This window comes from Podarcis bocagei (assembly GCF_964188305.1).
Source record: "Podarcis bocagei genome assembly, chromosome: 5".
Taxonomy (NCBI): Eukaryota; Metazoa; Chordata; class Lepidosauria; order Squamata; family Lacertidae; genus Podarcis; species Podarcis bocagei.
Genome location: NC_138129.1, coordinates 15,773,088 through 15,794,118, shown reverse-complemented (window position 1 = coordinate 15,794,118; position 21,031 = coordinate 15,773,088). Strand labels below are relative to the sequence as shown.

The window sequence follows — 21,031 nt, the reverse complement described above, 5'->3', positions numbered from 1 at the left end:
TACTGGCTGGGAACCCTTATGGTTGTACCAAGTACTATTCCTGCACAGAACAAACCCATTAAAATAGATAAACATGACTAACTTAGGTCCATTAATTTCAGTGTGTCTACTCTGAGTAAAACTTAGTTGGATACCAGCCATGGGAACAGGCCTATTGATTATGGCACTTTTAAGTAAAAAGCTGCATAGAATGGGCCGAAGTTTTTGTGCACTCTGGGCCCTCCATAAATGAGTCCTTGGTCTTCAAGATAGAGATGCATATTGTTGTATGAACATTACACTTTCACAGCTCTTTTTGCCCTGATACGGTTCCAAATTAGCCAGGCGAGTGATGTGACTGACAAGGGTCCAACTGTGACCACATGGAGATCTCTGGATGCCAAGTGGGAGACTTGTCTCCATCTTGCTAGCCCCTCCAGCTTTGTTGAGCAGGTAAGTAGAAGGGCCTGTTTATTGTATTTATATCACACCTTTTCCCCAAGGGGTACATGGTTCACACACACACCCCTCAGGTAATCCCTACAAATAACCTTGTGAGGTAGGTTAGAAGCTGTGACTGGCCCAAGATCACCCAGTGACCTTCATGACTGGGTGGGAATTTGAACCCTGCTCTCCCAGGTCCTAGTCCAACACTCTAACCACTACACCACACTGGCTTCCTAACATACTTCTGCTATGGGGCAGCTATATAAATTAAGTAGGTAAATAAATATGGGGAAAGCAAAGTATCATTTAGAGAAGGACCTGAAATATTTTCCTCAAAGCTCGAATTTGTTCTATTCTGGATATAAATTGGCATATAAATGAAACGAAGAAAAATAAAATTTGCTGGGGAAAATGGCTCCTGGACATTCTGTTGTGGCGACCGTAAGCTAGGTTTAAGTTGGCATTTGGTGACTAGCTTATATATCAGAGTTTCTAGCACCGGTTCCCAACAGTCAACGTGTGTCTTTCGTATGGAATATAAACGGAAGGTCTCAGTTAGCAGACTCCGGCCCTGTGGGCACAATGAAGCTAGAAATTTAGCTATTCTCCAACAAAGGAAATTAATCAAAAGCACTTTGGAAAGATACATCAAGCAGATACAATCACATTTGAAAGTTATCCTTCCAGAGATCACTACCAACATGCATAAAAAGAGATTTATGTAACGGTTGGCATTACCTAACTGGTTTATTCGTAAGGGTAATTGGCACCTCTTCCATCATCATTCATACGCCCACCTCTTTCCCCGGCACCATAAATAGATTTCAAAAGTTTCTGCAGATGATCATGACCCCGTTTGTTAGTGCACTTAGCCATGTATGATTCATTCTTGGCTAGTAGCAGCTTTCTGGAATTACTGAAAGATAACTAGTCGACAGACAAACCAATAAATGAATCATGCTTTCCATAAGGCCATACCTTTGGCCTTCTGCAGACAGCAATCACAAAGTTTTAGAAAAGAAAAAAGGGGGGGGAGAGAACAAAGAAATTACTCATGCTCTTTGCACAATGCTAATCAGAGTTGATTCATGAGCTGAAGATTTATTACTAGAAATCATGTGTGTTGGGGCAGGAGATAGCAGAGCTAATCTGTTGACTAGGGTTGCTGGAGTGATTCAGGGGCACACAGTTCTGGCTGCCCCATCTCAAACAGCTGGGATGCAGAGGAGGGCAACCAAGATGATCAAGGGGGCGGGAACATCTTCCCTATGCAAAGAAAGGCTAAAGCATTTTGAGTGTTTGGTTAGAAATGTGTTATAAAGGTAAAGGTACCCCGGACCGTTAGGTCCAGTCGCGGATGACTTTGGGGTTGCGCACTCATCTTGCTCTATAGGCGGAGGGAGCCGGCGTTTGTCTGCAGACAGTTTTTCCGGGTCATGTAGCCAGAAATGCCGTTTACCTTCCTGCCAGAGCGGTACCTATTCATCTACTTGCACTGGCGTGCTTTTGAACTGCTAGGTGGGCAGGAGCTGGGACCGAGCAACAGGAGCTCACTCCGTTGCAGGGATTCGAACCGCCGACCTTCTGATCGGCAAGCCCTAGGCTCTGTGGTTTAGACCATAGTGCCACCCACGCAGAGATGCATTATATAGGTTAATAAAATCAGGCATGGTGTAGATTCTAGCGAAAGTGGGAAGAGGGTTTATGGTTTTCTTTCTTTCTTTCTTTCTTTCTTTCTTTCTTTCTTTCTTTCTTTCTTCCTTCCTTCCTTCCTTCCTTCCTTCCTTCCTTCCTTCCTTCCTTCACAATACCAGAGCATAAGGGCCATGCAGTGAAATGGATGACCGAAGGCAAAAGAGATGAAGTGCTTTAGTGCAATGTGTGATTAACTTGCAGGATTCACTGCCACAAGATGTGATGGGACAGCCATTTGCCTGGACAGCTCTAGAAAGGGAGAGGCAAACGAATGATTATTCCTCGTTGGGACAATACAAAACTTCCATGTCCAGAGAACAATAGGGAGAAGAGTGGGTATTGCAATCGAAAGCCCCCTAATAGTGGGCTTTCGATTGCCCATATGCTAAATACATATGAGGCCTCACACAGGGTCTTGTTCCAAAGTCTTAGAACAACTTGATGGGGACTTTTCAGCATGCGGTAAATGCTCCCTTGGTTGTTGCAGGAGATCTGGATACCTTTCAGCAAGGTAACACTCCTGTTGCACCTTGCACATCACCTGCTGGTTGCAGCATGAAGTGACCACTTTCCTCTGTGAATTGGCCATCACCAGAGGAAATTTTTAATAAGTTGGACCAGAGAAGATCGCACCAATGTGACTGTTAGCTGTGGTTCTGGGAATGCTTCACACTTCTTATATTGGCCATGTACATATTTCTTCCTAGACCATATAGAACATTCAAGTGCTGTTTCTGGAAACATGTCTTAAGTGTGCTCCTTCCTTGTCTCACGCCTGTGAACTAGTTTTCTCTTGCCCCACAGCTGTGGTTATCTTTTTGGAAAGCAAGAGTGACTTAGGGCCATGTAAGCAACTAACACAGGGATCCTGAGTATTAAGATGCCAAAGTAACTTAGGCCAACATGGTTTACACTGGTGTAACTTGCCCTGTTCCAAACTCTGTTCAGGAACCTCTGGGAGAAGCTACGGCTGGCAAAAATGGCAAGTGATTGTAGGTTCAAGTTTTGAGGCCAAGTTGAACTGGGTTTGCAATAGACACAGGTCTCTCCTTCCCTAACCCCTGCCATGCCCCATTTTGGGGAACTTATGCCAGCAAAGTTCTGCCAGCTGAGCCCCAGCTGAGGGACTTATACCCACCTAGTCCTGGCTCAGCCATGATAACCCAAGAACTTCCAAATTCAAACTCTGTCTTCCTGGTGGATCTTGGGTATAGATTGTGCTGTAAGCCATTTAAAATGACAGTGTTGTTTTTAAACAGAACAGAACAGAAAAACCCAATATACACACGACTCATATGAGCACACACATAGTCCGGTGGTTCTTTTTCCACTGAAAAGAAATCCTTGTTAACCAATTCTGCAACCTGGCCAGAGGCAATTTAGCTCACAAAGCATAATGTCAAGATGACTCCATGGAACAGGATCCTAAAACTTCTGCCCTTGTGCTATTAAGGAATATTTCACAAATAAGTGCAATTACTGGGGGGAAACCAATCCTTAAAAAGAAAAGGGGGGGAAACCTGCCCTGTAAGCTGCTGTCTTAGCTTCTAAATTTTAACCTGTAACCTGTAAACTTGCCCTGTAAACTGCTGTCTTAGCTTCTAAATGTTAACAGTATTCACACCCAGAAGGCTTATTCCAACCAATAACATTGTCCAAGAAACTAAATTACAATGACAAGCAACCATTACACTTAATGTTCATAGCAGACAGTAGCCCTCTTCAGGCATCCATTCTCCACATGAGTCATATAGAGGAAAGCGGGGATGACTTTGCTAAACTTCTGTTTCCGTGAACCTCCGCAAGTTGAAGAAGTTTCTGAAACAGGGAGCCTCATTTACGTGGAGGCTCCCATGTGGTTTTGAAAACGGATCTTCCAGAGATCCAAAACGTGCAGGGAGCCACCAGGAGTACAAGACGTTCCCTGCTTCAGACTTTCACCCCCCCACCCCAGTCCAGACATTCATAAAGGGTGATAGTGACAGGGGGACAGGGCTGAATACACTCCCCCTCTCCCCCCCCCATAGAATGCTACCAATAAATTAAACTATGGATACCATAATGCCATTATACAAATATATATTTGTGTGTATTTGAAACACCACTGAAAAAGCCTGCAAACACCCCATTACACCCCACCCTGCTCCGCCCATTTTTGGGATTTTCTGGGTCACTTCTGAGTTTGGCGTATTGAGCATGTGAGCAGTCGTACACACATCGGACACTCCTAAAACAGTCGCTGCCTGTACCAGTCACTGGAAACCCTAGGAGGGGAGAATGATCTTGTGCCCAGGTCCTGTTCTTATGTAAACATCACAATGTTCAAAAGGGTATCAACCTAGAAGGAAGACTGGGGTATTTAGAAAACCTCCATTACCATTCTTTATCAATCATACATTCTGCAAATCTGCAGGCATTCATACTAACACCTTAACTTTACAGTGTGTCATGGGAAATGCATATAAAGGTGTTTAGAACCAAAGTAATAATCAAAGAGCTATCCAAACCACTTTCAACCACAGTAGCCTTAGGCTTGACTCACACATGCATGTACCTAGAAGATCTCCTAACTGTGTGATAAAAGTTGATTGGTTCACAGAATTGCATGCTTCATGCTTCCTGATGCCTTTTGATTACTCAGCGCTATACACTGCAGTTAACTATGCGAGATGCCTCTATTGGAAAGGCGTTTGGCCCGAGGTGATGTACGGATGCTCAGCTTGTCATGTTTCGTCACTGACAGATGTCTACACATGTAAGCCGTCCCTACTTGTTGCAATCATCAAGCGACGAGGTTGCATGCCGAAATATGTGAGTGCTGCACAATGTAACAATGTAAACTACTGCCCTTGAGAAGCCATAGATACAAAGCACAAGGTGTCCCGGTAATACTGCAAGGGACTCCTTTTTATGCCAGAAGTGGGAACTGACCCTGAATTCTCATGCAGGTGAGCCAAAAGGGAGTTGTGCTCCTGATGTAGGTGAAAAATTGTGCAATGGTCCAGCAGGGCAGAAGGAACTCAAAAGATTCTTGGAACAGGAAGGAACCCGGTAACAGGTACACCAGGTAAGAGGATGAAAGGAAGCATGAAAGGAAGGAGCTGGAGCTGTTGCTGGCCAAGATAGACAATAATTGGCTAAATGGATAGATATATACCAAGTCAGGCTATGTTCCATTCTGAAGGCCAGAGGTACATGTGCGTCAGAGAAGCACAACCAGTACAAAATAGGGACAGAACATTAAACAAAGAGATAGAAAGAAAACCAAGAACTTTGATGGTGGTGGTCGGTTACTAAGCTCAGCCTCAGTCTGATAAACTAACTCGGCTTCATTTCTAGCTCTAAATCAGTGGGTTATTCCAAAGCACAACTATTTCACTGTTGGGTTAATCTTTTGAGACAACCCTATCCCTATCTAAAACCACAACTTGGATAAGAAGTATAGCTTACCATTTGTCCAACAACTGATAACCTACCAGGCTGTACTCGTGACCATGCGTGATGCTGGTCAGATGTGCTGTCGACTGCAGTGAAAAGCATTTCGACACGTCCCTGCTATGTGCCATTCCTAATCTCTGATGTGTACAGAGCATGGCAGCACCAGTTCCCCCATGTATATGCAAATCTGGGTATTCCCCACCCTGATAAATGGCTGTCTGTATTCCTCTTTGGTTGTTCTGAGCTGTCCCACAAAAGCCCATCAGAATCAATCCCAGTGTCTCAGGCCCAGTGTCTCATTTCCAGAAATGACTTAGTCCAAGTCCAATGAGCAGGATTTAAATTTGGAACGCTTTAAGTAAGTTAGGAGACAAATCGAAGACTGAAAGTTGTACTATCGGTCTGCTGCAGATCAATCTCATCCTAGAAGTTGAAAATCTGTAATAAGGATTCCTTCTTCTTTTTGCCTGAATGAGTATTTGTGGCACAGGCTGTGCTTTGATACAGTTGTTTTCAGCAATATTGACTTGTTCTTTTACTTCCACACTGCTAATATCTGGTATGGGATTTGTTTCTGACCCCATTGTAGCCCATAGCAGATCCCCATAGATTTCAGTGGAGCCTGAACTGCTATCAACTAGCTAGCAATTCATGAGTCTCTTCAATATATACTACATATATGTTCAGGAACCCACTGAAGATCTACCACTATAGGCACATGTGTATCAAGGGGAATTTAATGTACGGTGCTCTCTCTAAAAAGCACCCTGAGCCTATTCACCTAGACAGGTCCCTCAGGTTAGCAACCCTTCAACTTCCTGCTTCCTGCTAATCAAAACAGCAAGCACAGTTGAAGAGAGAGAGTGCAAAGGTATAAAGACATTGCTTGAGGTCTCGAGGAAGAAATTAATATTTGACCACAGAAAAACTGCTGATGTGCATCTGCTCCAGAACTGCTATCTCAGGATATTACAAGCAACACAGAATACCCTAAGCACAACTCTATGTATGTAGTCAGGGCTCAGAAAAGACCTTGAGAAGCTGTAAGGCTTTGCTCTGAAACACAATAGCCTAATTTGGACACAATGCTAAATGCTGAAGCAGTTCACGTAACCCAGTAATGTTACTGGCCTTGTTACGACATAATGCTAAACTATGGTTTAGCCTTACTGAATGAACATAGGGCACTCCCCGCTTCTTTCCGTCTGTGTGGCTACAGAGACAGAGATAGGAAGCTTTCGCTTCCACTTTCAATTGACCGAACTTTAGCACTGCATCTGAGGCTGTGATCCAGTATGGCCTAAACTATAGTTAGGCATGACCAATGGTCAGGGATGATGAGCGCTGAGGTCCAATAGCTTTTGGAAAGGTACAGATTAACCACACCCAGTTTATTGAAACAAGCCAGCTTCATAAACCATGATTTGAAGTTTGGTTGTTTGAGTAAACCAAAGCCAAGACTAACCAGTTTGCCAAGGTTCAGTCGTAACACTAAACTGCAGTTAGTTAAAACGGAAGTTTCTGATCTCCCTCTCACGGCCATATCAGGAGAAGGTGGCTTATTCATGTATTGCTAAGCCACAGAGTTATGTCTAAATGAGGCCAATGAATTACATGAACTGCTTATTCAGGCTCCATTTAAAATAACTCCCTAGTGTGTGAACACAATCAACGTGTGCTTCTAAACATGCATCATCACCCATGTCTACATGTCAGGGAACTGAGCCCTGGATCCTCCTCTTTAATTAAATCAAGCTATTGGGATTGACCCACATGCATTCACTAAATGCAGAATGGTTGTCAGAATAGAGTTGCTATCTGCTATGTGTGTGTGTGTGTGTGTGTGTGTGTGTGTGTGTGTGTATATATATATATATATATATATATATATATATATATATATATATATATATATATATATGCTTTCGTAGATTTTCACGGGTACAGGAATGCAGGTTTTGTTGTCTTCGGGTGTCTTCCCGTGTAAGAGTTGGGGTGTCTAGGCGACGTTTCGACGAGGTCTCACTCGTCATCTTCAGGCTGGTGCTTTCGGCTTCTTGTTACTGGAACAGAGCAGGATCTCAGTGTTTGAGTTCCTATAAATACTGTTGAGGGGGTGTGGTGTATAGCCTCCAACGTTCTGGGCAGAGAGGAAGTTCCCAGGTTAGTGTGCCTTTTCTTCTTTTGTTCATTAATTACTTGAGGGATATCCTGAGAGATTTCTTGAGTGATATTCTGAGTACCATTTAGGAGGGTCATTAGGAGTGGATTAGTTGCTAAAGCTTTCGTGTCTTGACCTCTTGAGCTTGTGAAGAGTTTTTTTTCCTGAGAAGATGGCTGTACTGCACTTAGTTGTGCTCTGGCTTGGCTTCGTGTATAGGGGCGAGCTGTGGTTTTGTGCCCTGTGCCAGCCAGATCTGTGTAGGGATTGCAGGGGGGTGCAGCATCCGGAGGTGCCACTGTGGTTTGGCTACTGGATGGTGTCTGTAATTTATCTGTGGAGAGGGTCTGGGTTTGGGTCTGGTGAGGTTGATTGGAGATGGCGTTCTGTGTGCCTCTGGTTCTGGTGTCGGTTTTTGTGGGGAGGGCTAATTTCCAGATGTCTGGCAGGCGGGACGTGTCGTCACGCTTGTTCATGTTGTGAGGGTGTTTCTCTATCTCGATGGCTTCCATGATTATTCTCTTGTGGTGGTGTTCCATGTTAAAGAGCAATTTGGAATCTGCAAAATTAATTTCGTGTCCTGTTTCTTTCATGTGTTGGTAAAGAGAGGAAGTTTTTTCTTCTTTTTTGACGGCATTCTTGTGTTCTGCGATACGTGCATTTATTCGTCTGTTTGTTTGTCCAATGTACGTGGCTGGGCAGACTTTGCAGGGTATTTCATAGACCCCTTGGTTTTCTAACTGGATTTTATCTTTGGGGTTTCTGAGGATATTGGCTATTTTTTGGTTGGTGCAAAAGGCTGTTTTGATATTGTGTTTATGGAGGATTTTGCTAATTTTATCTGTAGTGCCCTTGATATAAGGAAGGAGGGCCATGCCATTGTTTTCTTCTGTGTCTTGGTTTTTGGGGGGTGTTTCTTTTTGGATTAGTTTCGTAACCCTGTTTTGCTGGTATCCGTTGGCGATTAACACATTTGAGAGATTCTGTAACTCAGTTGTCAAGTGGTCTTTGTCAGCCAGGCGTTTGGTTCTGGAGATGAGAGTCTTGGCTAATACATCCTGGACCTGACCAACCACTGCCTAACCAACACGTACTTCATCCACAATGGACAAAGATACAAACAGATAGAAGGAGCACCTATGGGATCACCCATAGGATCACCCCTCTCACCGGTCATCGCAAATCTGTACATGGAACACTTTGAAACCAATGCTTTAGACAAGTCAGAACACAAACCCAAACTTTGGCTCAGATATGTTGACGACACCTTTGTAATTTGGCCACACGGGAAAGAAAAACTAGATAGCTTCCTCACACATCTCAACAGCCTACACCCCAAAATACAATTCACTATGGAAATAGAAGCCAACAACCAACTTCCCTTCCTTGACGTCCTAATCTACAAAAAACCTGATGGCTCCCTAGGACACACTATCTACCGGAAAAAAACACACACCAACCGCTACTTACATGCACAATCACACCACCACCCTGCACAAATAAACTCCGTAGCCAAGACTCTCATCTCCAGAACCAAACGCCTGGCTGACAAAGACCACTTGACAACTGAGTTACAGAATCTCTCAAATGTGTTAATCGCCAACGGATACCAGCAAAACAGGGTTACGAAACTAATCCAAAAAGAAACACCCCCCAAAAACCAAGACACAGAAGAAAACAATGGCATGGCCCTCCTTCCTTATATCAAGGGCACTACAGATAAAATTAGCAAAATCCTCCATAAACACAATATCAAAACAGCCTTTTGCACCAACCAAAAAATAGCCAATATCCTCAGAAACCCCAAAGATAAAATCCAGTTAGAAAACCAAGGGGTCTATGAAATACCCTGCAAAGTCTGCCCAGCCACGTACATTGGACAAACAAACAGACGAATAAATGCACGTATCGCAGAACACAAGAATGCCGTCAAAAAAGAAGAAAAAACTTCCTCTCTTTACCAACACATGAAAGAAACAGGACACGAAATTAATTTTGCAGATTCCAAATTGCTCTTTAACATGGAACACCACCACAAGAGAATAATCATGGAAGCCATCGAGATAGAGAAACACCCTCACAACATGAACAAGCGTGACGACACGTCCCGCCTGCCAGACATCTGGAAATTAGCCCTCCCCACAAAAACCGACACCAGAACCAGAGGCACACAGAACGCCATCTCCAATCAACCTCACCAGACCCAAACCCAGACCCTCTCCACAGATAAATTACAGACACCATCCAGTAGCCAAACCACAGTGGCACCTCCGGATGCTGCACCCCCCTGCAATCCCTACACAGATCTGGCTGGCACAGGGCACAAAACCACAGCTCGCCCCTATACACGAAGCCAAGCCAGAGCACAACTAAGTGCAGTACAGCCATCTTCTCAGGAAAAAAAACTCTTCACAAGCTCAAGAGGTCAAGACACGAAAGCTTTAGCAACTAATCCACTCCTAATGACCCTCCTAAATGGTACTCAGAATATCACTCAAGAAATCTCTCAGGATATCCCTCAAGTAATTAATGAACAAAAGAAGAAAAGGCACACTAACCTGGGAACTTCCTCTCTGCCCAGAACGTTGGAGGCTATACACCACACCCCCTCAACAGTATTTATAGGAACTCAAACACTGAGATCCTGCTCTGTTCCAGTAACAAGAAGCCGAAAGCACCAGCCTGAAGATGACGAGTGAGACCTCGTCGAAACGTCGCCTAGACACCCCAACTCTTACACGGGAAGACACCCGAAGACAACAAAACCTGCATATATATATATATATATATATATATATATATATATATATATATATATATATATATATATATATGGTTTGCTTCCTGAGATTTTGGAAAGAGTAAACAAGAAAGCAATGATTGAGACTGTATTCTCCCTACTCTATTAAGAGAACCAATTGATATTCTATTGTGTTTGTGGTGGTGAAGCTTCCAGCACCAAAAGACTGAGCTGGTGAAGCTGTGTGGCGTGTTCAGTTGCTCTTGAAACTGAACCAGTTGTACTCCAGCTTCTGTGAGAGAAGGGAACATTGTCATTTTAGGTTAAAACCTCGTGGGGTAGAAGACCAGGGAGAGGTCCCAGGACACAGAGAAGCCAAGGGAGATAGAGGTCAGAGATGAGAAAGGAGGCTCAGTGAAGAAGGAAGGCTGCAGAAAAGAATAGAGGAGAAACGGGACTTTTAAAGGGGGAGGCAGAGAGGGAGCTCTGAAGGGATGTCAGAATGCTTACGGTCAGGAGGGCCTTATATTGTGAGCAAGAGAGGAAGAGGAGTGTTAGGGAGGCTGGGTAAGAGACAGAGCAGCTAAAGGAAATGGGACAATGGAAAGAATGCTTTGAAAAGCAGGAACCAGAGAAAGCAAGGAGTGGTGGTAACACGGAACTTTAAAAAGGAAGAGCTCAGATGAAAATAGAATTGGAGCTGTGTATATTACTGATGGGACGCGGGTGGCGCTGTGGGTTAAACCACAGAGCCTAGGACTTGCCGATCAGAAGGTCGGCGGTTCAAATCCCCGTGACGGGGTGAGCTCCCGTTGCTCGGTCCTTGCTCCTGCCAACCTAGCAGTTCAAAAGCCACGTCAAAGTGCAAGTAGATAAATAGGTACCGCTCCAGCGGGAAGGTAAACAGCATTTCCATGCGCTTCTCTGGTTCGCCAGAAGCGGCTTAGTCATGCTGGCCACATGACCCGGAAGCTGTACGCCAGCTCCCTTGGCCAATAAAGTGAGATGAGCGCCGCAACCCCAGAGTCGGCCACGACTGGACCCTTTACCTTTATATTACTGATATGAAGGATGTGAGTAGGCAAAAAGGGGCCGAGGACTGTGGGGAACATAGCAAGTCTCCTGTCTAGACCTGAGAATGAAATTGTACCATTTGAGCTTCTCCTATCACTGTGGCATGGTGTCCTGGCAACCCTGATGAGGCCAAAACACAAGGGAGCGCAAGCAATTTTGGGATGGGGAAGGCAAAGGGCGAAACTGAATTTCACTTCTGTTTTGGACCAGTCATCCAGTTATTTGGCTGTATGCTTCTAGTGTAATATCCGTAAGTTACTAAAGGCAAGCAGCTACAATGAAATGGGAAAAGTATGAATGAAGACAACAGTCTGGTATACAGTTAATTCATTTATGCCAGGGGTTGGGAAGCTGTGGCCCTTTGGATATTGCTCAGCTACAACTCCCATCACCCCGGGCCATTGGCCAAGCTGGCAGGGGCTGATGGGAGATGGAGTCCAGTACCTGCAAAGCCACAGGTTCCTTCATCCCTGCTTTATACCATGAGCACTGTCATTTAATTCTTCTGAATTTGTGCCTGCAAACATTACAGCAGCACATAAAGAGTATAGGATGCCTCCCCATCCCCCAGTATCCTCAGGCAACATCACATTGGGGTACCCAGACAGACAGGACCACCTGTTGCCAAAACCTGATGAACTTAAAAAGGTCAGAAGTCTCCAATACCACCCGGAGAAACCGAGGCAGAATGCAGGAAGGCTAAATTCTTACGGATTTGCAGCTCTACTTTACCCAGGCCTCACAAACTACCTTTCAACAACACACACGCTTCTTTAACCCCCGGGAAAACAAACCCATTGACAACACCGAGCAGAACTGTTTTATAGAAATGATCACAGCAGATGAATGAAGAGTGCGACGTTACTCTGCCGATCCGAATGATTTGTTATTTACAAAACGCAGCCAACAGTGCGATCTCCCTTGACCTCATTTCACTCCGTCTGACTGATTAGGACCACATCGGGGATGTCTGGCTGTCTCAGAGAGTGTCACGGTGAATGGTTGCTACGGTGGGTCAGAGTAGTCAAGACTTTGAACTTGGAAGAGGGGGAGCGGGGGGGGGGAGAGGAGAGAGAGGAAGGCAGAAAACAGACACTCTGTAATCCTAATCCAGGGCTGAAGTGCAGGAACCGAGTTCCTCCTCTATTTCAAATCAGATCTTGTAGGCAAAGATCCCCCCAAATCTTCAAAATTAACCTAAGTGTGGATTAACATGCATATACAGTAAAGATGAGCATTTTAAAAAGAATATTTCATTCCCCATTGTGGAATCCTCCACCTTCCATCCGTTTGCAGAATTACAGGTCAGCATCTCATCGAAATGTGCTTGCAGCTAGATAATTCATGCCCAGGATTATTCAGCATGGCTCAGTTACCTCTTAACACACTTGGGCTTGTAGATTTACAAGGAATCAAATAGCCTTTTTACTACTCTTTCCAATGCATGCCTAAGAGTGGGGAAGGGGTTTTAATTCTCCTTTGAGGTGGAATAAGAAACCTGGGTGTAGGAGTATTTTAGATTAATTGATCTGGGTAAAAAAATGGTACCAATGACTACATGCATTCAAACATCTGTGGGAAAATGATTGCTTGTACATAAGAGCATGAGCAGAGTTCTTATTGTTGCAGAGTGATTTTACAGCACGAGATGTTGCTAAGAGCATGATGGGCACGTGAACACCTCATGCTAGACTGATGATTGGCTCACGTAGCATAACACTCTCTTTGTCTGTGGGCAAAAGCAAGGTTACATTCCAGACGACAGGTACAAAAATCCTCTCCTGGGGTAGGTATTTCAGTCCCTAAAGAGACACATCACATTAATTACTAGTTCAAGAAGAGTTAAAAGTTTTTAATAGCTTGGGTTCCACAATATCAGATGATATCGTCATTGTGATTTAGCAAGCTGTGTTAGAAGCAGGCAGTGCTTCTTATTCATACTTACCTGGGAGTAAGTCCCATTGAAGTCAATGAGGCTCACTTATGAGTAAGTGGTTGCACTCTTCTTAAGAGAGCCAATGTGCAGCTCAACTCTATTAACTTTTATTCCCCAGAGGTCCCACTGGTTATTCACAGGGCTTACTCTCAAATAAGTGCATAGTACTGTTGAGTAAAGCAGACACTCCTTAACGGATCCCTACCTCATTATCATAGCTTTTTACCCACAGACTAATTCACCACTACAAAAAGCAAAAGGAATATTGAAAATTCATATATTGAATAACATTGTAAACTGACCTCTATTTTCAAAGTGCCAAGGAATCATTTGAAAGAGAACAAATTGTTCCAAACAGGAAACTTTTCCTGTGTGTCATACGAGACTTTCTCTTCCAGCAGAATGTTGAGAGCAGATACTTATCCCCCCCTTTTTTGTTATACCTATTTCTATACTTCTTCCAGTGCCTATCAAGTAAAATAAAAAGTTTTACTTTCTCAGATGCAGGGTGGGGAAGATGGGTTTGGAAGTCCATTCATTTTTTGTGTCAAATGAGAGAATCACAAAAAACTACCCATATTATCTGAGGTATGGAGTTTCCTCAAATCAAGATAGATTAGATTCAGTAATAATAATGTTAAGATAATCAGGCAAATCAGCTTTGCACTAAAATATATGAATGTTTGGTTTTATATGGAATCAATGTTTAAGTCCTGTTTGAGTTCCAAGTGCAGAGAAGCATGCCAGGTTTCTCAAAATAGCAAAATATAGCTGAAGAATTTTCAGACCTAATCAGTTAAACTCTCAAGTAGTATATGCTGCTGTTAGGAGCCCAGAAATAGCAGAAAAAGCCAGGTATTCTAATATATTGGCATTAATAGGTAGTGGTCCCATTACCTTCCATACAGCTGTATGCTTTGTTATAAAAATGGAAATTCGCTTTGTTAGGAAGATCATAGCCTGACCACTGTAACATGCTTTACAAGATTTTAAGACTGATGCAAGATACTTGGAAGTAGGTCCAAATGATTTTGATGGGGCTTACTCCCAAGCAAGCATGGAATACAGTATGTACAAATTGCAGCCCACTTATATTTTGCCAATAACTCTCAAAGTCCCATACAGTTTAAAATTAAAGCAGATTTTAGCCCTAAAAAATAAATAAATCCATAACACATAGAACTGTCGGATTTCTGAACAGTCTGAATATCTAGATAGAACATGATAAGTTTTTAAAATAAGGCTTTTCCTTTTGAGCCAGACTAACAAACAACAAAAAGGAGAAAATGTCACAGGTGATTTAATTCCTACACAAACGTTTTTAAAGAAACTGCGTATCAAAATAAGTTTGCTGGGATATTCCCTTCCTCGTTTCACTGTGGCCTCTAAAGAACTAAAGAATGTATATATATATTGTATTTTGAATGCAGTTAGTACTGATGCTAACCCTTGCAGGTCAAATTGCCCTGAGTATCACTACTTCAGAGGTGAGAAATGAACTCTATTTGGAGAAGCAGACAACTAAATTAACAAGACTGCCTCCATGTCAGCCAAAACATCATTATGGCTGATTAGCTGAGAGAGTAAGGGACTGAAAATAAAAGTGATGAATTTGAGACAGAAAGAAGAAGAAACCATGCATTGAGGGACATGGGAATCTGGCATCCTGTTACACAGTAGACTTAAGTCCCACACATATTTTTTTATGAGCTGGTAATTTTCCAGCAGGTGAATAGTCCAAACCCCCAGTTTAAAGATCAGGAATGAGATTTGGGAGGTGGGCGGTGGAGAATCCATCTTAATTGCTGCGGTATTAAGAGAGATAATCAAATTTTCTATGGACACTGATCTTTTTAATTTACGGAAACCGTTTCAGCAGACACCTCCAATAGGAGGAGAAAGACCCCTCCCACAATCATTATTAGGAAAACGACCTGACCTGCGCTGTCTGGGAGTCTAGCTAGCTTACCACCAAGGGCACAGGCACATTCACCAGTAATGAGGATATCAGGATTATGTGATGTTTGGATCTTCTGAACAAGTTCTGCGATTTATTTTTTATTTAAAAAATTGCCAAAACAACAACAACAACAACAGAGGGGGAGGTGGTAATCATCAAAAAGTGGAACTGTCAAAAATATTCCGGACCTGGGTGTCTCCTAACATTAGAGAGGTTAGCTCTTGAGTGTAACATTGCAGAGTGGTAAGGACAATCCCAGACTGTTATTTTACTGCTTAGTGATTTAGTTCGTTTCTCCCACCCAGGCACATAATAAAAAGATTCTTTTGAAAACTGCCATCTCTCTCTCTCTCTCTCTCTCTCTCTGAGATACTTTAAGGTACCTAGTCCATAAATACAGGGGCAGAAATCATGCTATTTCATTTGGTATCACAAGCTCTTAGACAACACATTTCGTTAGCCAGCTTTATAGGCACTTTATAGACAGAGACACTCAGGGAGTGGGGGGGGGAGGCAACTTTGTCTGACTTACCCTTTCTAAAGGCTAGACAGAGCTGTAATCTACTTCTCAGACCTAGCGATTACTATTTATAGGCACAAATTCTAGTTCGCTGGACATAACATTTGCATTCTTACCACACACACACACACACACACACACACGACTAGGTGATGAGACAACTTAATTGCTGAACTATTATCCTGTAATTTCATGGCGGGGTGTGCCGCTGCACCGTTCCACTAACGTTGCTAATTCACCACCGTCCTCTGCTGTGGTTCAAAAGGCATCACAGCAGCAGATTAAACATTTTGGAGCCGGAACCGGTATACGAGAGTTCTGCGTCCTGCTGGATCAGACCAAAAAGGTCCATCTTAAACAACAGCCCCCTCCCCCAGTATTCTGTTTCCAAACCACGTACAGTTACCCGCAAACTCGCGTGCAGAACACAAGCACCTGGTTGCCAGAGGTAGACTGCTACTCGACGCGGGAGCTCTATTTAGCCACAATGCTCAGCCGCTTTGACCGGCCCTCCATTATGATACGGTCTAATCTTGTTTTTCCTTCCTTCCTTTTCAAAGGGTCTCCCGAAAGAGCGGGTGCCAAATGCACAAATGCAACCGGAGGAAGGAAACGGGCTCAAAGCTTAGGGGGTTTGGAGAAGAGAAACGGGGATGTGAGGCGCGTGTGTGTGATTGCTTGTGGGGGGGGGAGAGAGAAAAGGGGTCCCGATCTGCAGCGGATTGCAGCAGGGCAATAAACCGCAGGGCAGCCACGGCGGTCATAAGAAAGCGGAGCGCGTCGGTGTGTTGTTCTGGGAGGAAAGGGCTCCCGGGGTTGCTTGCTGGATTCTCCAGCCGAGCATGTGCTTTAAATAGCCTGAACAGGCTGTTTCACCGTCTGGCTTAGGAAGCAGACAAAAGCTCCTAGGGGCGATGGAGCTCACTGGCTGGGATCGCGCGGCCGCTTCGCTCCTCCCCGGCCCCCTTCGCCTCTCTCCGAAGGGGAGACCCGGCCGCGCCGCCCTCGCCAAAGCCGGAGAAGAGGCTGCTCCGCCGCCCGCACCACTCCGGAGGTGGGCTTTACGCACGCGGAACGCGCGGATCAATATTGCAACGACTCCCCACCCCGGGTCTCCTTTCGGGTCTCTCGCCGCCCACCCCCCTCACCCCATCCAGCCGGCGTCCCCTTCCCCTCCCCGGGAGCCTCGCACCGTCCCGCCCCGCCGCCGGCCAAAGGAGAAGGGCAACGTTAAGACGGGAGGAAAAGATGTCGAGTTGAAGTTCAGATCCGGGAGAAAAGAAGCCAAAAGCCAGCGAACTCCGGGACTCGAGAAAGCAACTCTTTTGAGGTCCCTGGGAGAGGGTCTCCAAATCGCATTTTTGGGAAGCTGGAAAATTGTGCAGGGGGGCACGTTACGGGGTGGGATTTCTTTTCTTTTTTTTGCAATTGAATAAAGGAAAATAAAACTTTGGGGCACCCAAACACAAACACTAAGTGGGGAAACAGAACATACCCGCAAGTCTTAAAATATCTTGTTTTCAAAAAACACAACAACAACCCAACCCTTCGATTTTTTTTGCAGCGCGAAATGAAATAATCGCCCAAAGCGCAGAGAAGGCGCCGCGTTTGGGAACCCAGCAAAGGCGAGCGAGGAGAGCCCGAGACGCCGCTTCTCTCTCCGGCCCCAAACAAGGCGACAGAGGGAGAGTTTTGCACACATGCAAATACAGAAAGAGATACAGAATGGGAAAGAAGTACTTACTGATCTCCATACTCTGAAACAAAGACCGTTTGCAGTTGCATGTACAGGAGACATTGGGCTGGCTGGCTCCGGTTGTGCTGTTGAGACCCATCAAGTTATACATTTAAAAAAGAAGCGGAGAAACAAAGGACGGGAAGACTTCAGGGGTCTCTCCGGGCAGCACAACATAAAGACGGGATCTTCCTTCGAGGGGTTCGGCGGCGGAAGAAGAAGAGTAGTAGTGGGGGGGGGGAATGGGAGGGGGGCAAATATAATTGATTTAAAAAAACCCTTTGGAGAGGAAGGAAGGAATGGGGGTGGGGTGGGGGACACGCACCCTCCAAAAATAAATTTCGCAGGGTGCGGGGGGGGGGAGGGATTCAAGTTTAGGGGGGAAATGAGGAGCACTAGAGAGAGGAGATCTCAGCTCTCAGCTCTGCGGCTGGCCCCCTCCCCTCCATTGCCCCCCAGCCCCAGAAGTTCGCGGACAGAGCCGGGTGGGAAAGGGACTTGCTACTTTGTTTCTCTCGGTGTGTGCCTCCCTCTTTCTCTCGCCTGCCCAGGCAAGATCTTAGTAACTCCCTCCTCCTCCTCCTCCTCTTCTCCCCCCCCCCGCACTCCTCCTCCTCCTGCTGCTCCTCCTCCTCCAACCCCCCCGCCCCCGCCCTTTGCTCCTCATTCAAGTCCAAGGAGATCCAGTTTCATAGGGGAAAGAGGAGGGGGGAGAGCAGACAGACGGGGTGACGTCAGCGCTAGACTGGTGCTGCCCTTTCCAGCGGGCGGGGCGCGAGCGGCGCAGAGCGAGGGGAGGGGGCGGAGGGAGCCGTAAGGGAAGAGGCAAGGGCGGGCGGGGGAGGTTGGCAGAGGGAGGGAGGAGGCGCGGGAGCGACAGGGCCTGCTACCCAATCGCAGGCGGCGTTTGCCTTTCGGCCCCGCCCTCTTCCCCAGGCTCGTCGCCCCGCCTCTTAAAGGCACACGCGCCCAGAGCTTTTCCCTTTCGGAAGGTGCTTCTCCAAGGAACCGACAGAGGGAGATGGGCTCCTCGCCGGTAGAGCTGCGATAAGGTCCTTATTTGTAAGCGGCGGACGAGGCTTTCTTAAGCCGCTCCTGGTGCTCCAAGCGCTCACCCCCGGCGTCAAGGAGGGACTGTTAATAGATGCTAAGTGATGAGAGCGGTTTGCAAGAGCTGACCATGCCCGGAAATTGGGGATCCTCTGCAAAGTGATTTTTTTTTTTTTTGCACCTCTTCATTATGTTAATCAAGCTGGTTTCCATCGGGACTGAGCTGGAGTGAGCGAGCCTGTGCGTGTCTTAGAGCGACATGGCTCCTATACATCCTATCCTTATCTTCTCAGAAGTCAGTTCCCTTGAGCTTAGGTAAAGGTAAAGGAACCATTACGTCCAGTCGTGAGCAACTCTGGGGTTGCGGCACTCATCTCGCTTTATTGGCCGAGGGAGCCAGCGTACAGCTTCCAGGTCATGACTAAGCCGCTTCTGGTGAACCAGAGCAGCGCATGGAAACACCGTTTACCTTCCCGCCGGAGCGGTACCTATTTATCTACTTGCACTTTTTAGGGCGTGTTTTTGAACTGCTAGGCTGGCAGGAGCTGGGACTGAGCAACGGGAGCTCACTCCGTCATGGGGATTCGAACCGCTGACCTTCTGATTGGCAAGTCCTAGACTCGGTGGTTTAACCCACAGCACCACCTACCTTCTGGGAAATGGATATGGGGCTAGGGCTATTGCAGCAGTAGCAAGCGAGGCTCTTCGGATGGGCAACCTCCGTCGGCTGGGTTTCGTTTGCAAGGGAGGGGAGGGGGAAAGCAGGCCCGAAAGAGGTTCAGTTGTGACGAGCCAACAGGCATGGCCCTTTCAGTAATAAAAAAAAGGACAAGTGCGGAAGAAACGGGAGTGGGGAGATAAATATTGCACTAGTGACCTGTCCCCCTGCGGATCCAGTTGCGCTTGTCCTTATAAAAGACTTGATCCTACTCACCTCTAGCTGTTGCTGTTGCTTTTGCTCCTTGGAAAGGCACCCTTTAACTGACTGCAGGTCCTGTATCTTTCTTCCCCCACAAAAAAACCCCCACACCATACATTTAAAGTACATATTCAACACACCTTTAAAACACAAGCCTTCCTCCAAAGGATCCTGGGAACTTCAGTTTGCTAAAGGTGCTGGGGATTGTAGTGCTTGTGATGGGGAAACTAGCATTCCCAGGGTTCTTTGGGGGAAGCCATGTGTGACCTGGCATTCGGTCACTGGTAGGACTGAGAGAGGCCTCTGCCTGAAACTCTGTAGAGCTACTGCCAGTCAGTGTGGAGAGAGGGATCATTACTCTGACTTGGTGTAAGGCAGCTTCCTATGTTTGGCATCAAGACTGAGTGAGTGAAAAGCTGAATGAAAGCTCATGTCATGGGATGTGCATTCGTTTTATGCTGCCACGTGAATCTTTGCTGTAACAACTTGCACGATGCCCCTTACAAGACATCAGAGTATACCGTATTTTTCGCTCTATAAGACGCACCAGACCACAAGACGCACCTAGTTTTTGGAGGAGAAAAACAAGAGGAAAAAAATCTGAATCTCAGAAGCCAGAACAGCAAGAGGGAAAGCAGCAATCCCTCTTGCTGTTCTGGCTTCTGGGATAGCTGTGCTGCCTGCATTTGCTCCATAAGACGCACACACATTTCCCCTTACTTTTTAGGAGGGAAAAAGTGAGTCTTATAGAGCAAAAAATATGGTAACTAATGAGGGCAAGTAAAGGTAAAGGGGACCCCTGACCATTAGGTCCAGTCGTGACCAACTCTGGGGTTGGGGCACTCATCTCGCTTTATTGGCCAAGGGAGCCGGCGTACAGCTTCCGGGTCATGTGGTCAGCATGACTAAGCCGCTTCTGGTGAATCAGAGCAGCGCACGGAAATGCCGTTTACCTTCCCCCGGAGCAGTACCTATTTATCTACTTGCACTTTGACGTGCTTTCGAACTGCTAGGTTGCCAGGAGCAGGGACCAAGCAACGGGAGCCCACGCTGTTGCGGGGATTTGAACTCTATGAACCGCCAACCTTCTGATCGGCAAGTCCTAGGCTCTGTGGTTTAACCCATAGCGCCACCCGCATTCCTTGAGGGCAAGAGGACCTCTAAAAATGGCTCATCTTTCAAAAAGAATTTTGAGCTCTTCAAATTATAAAGTATGCATTTCTCTGTAGCCTAGGAATTTCATATTTGGATGCCATAAATGTGTGCAATTTTTTTTTTTTTTTTTTTGGTCATACAGTAACTCACAACCAACATGCAAGTCAAATGATCAGAGTTCCCAGAGCTTGGTACTCATTGAGAGATACGCTTTCTAAGACA

General features: G+C 45.6%; 1 protein-coding gene across 3 annotated transcripts in view; it reads right to left on the bottom strand.

The window, feature by feature from the left end:
* Window positions 1–21,031, bottom strand: part of PMEPA1 (prostate transmembrane protein, androgen induced 1) — an 87,888-nt gene that overhangs the window by 61,893 nt on the left and 4,964 nt on the right. Inside the window, exon 1 of one of the 3 annotated variants that reach the window (XM_081196671.1) lies at window positions 17,695–18,310. The exons of 1 other annotated variant lie outside the window; for it this stretch is intronic. In XM_081196671.1, coding sequence (XP_081052797.1) covers window positions 17,695–17,797 — 103 coding nt within the window. In that variant the 5' untranslated portion in view covers window positions 17,798–18,310. Of the gene's footprint in view, window positions 1–17,694; window positions 18,311–21,031 lie in introns of those variants that run through there. One more of the 3 variants, XM_081196670.1, reaches the window with a different exon arrangement.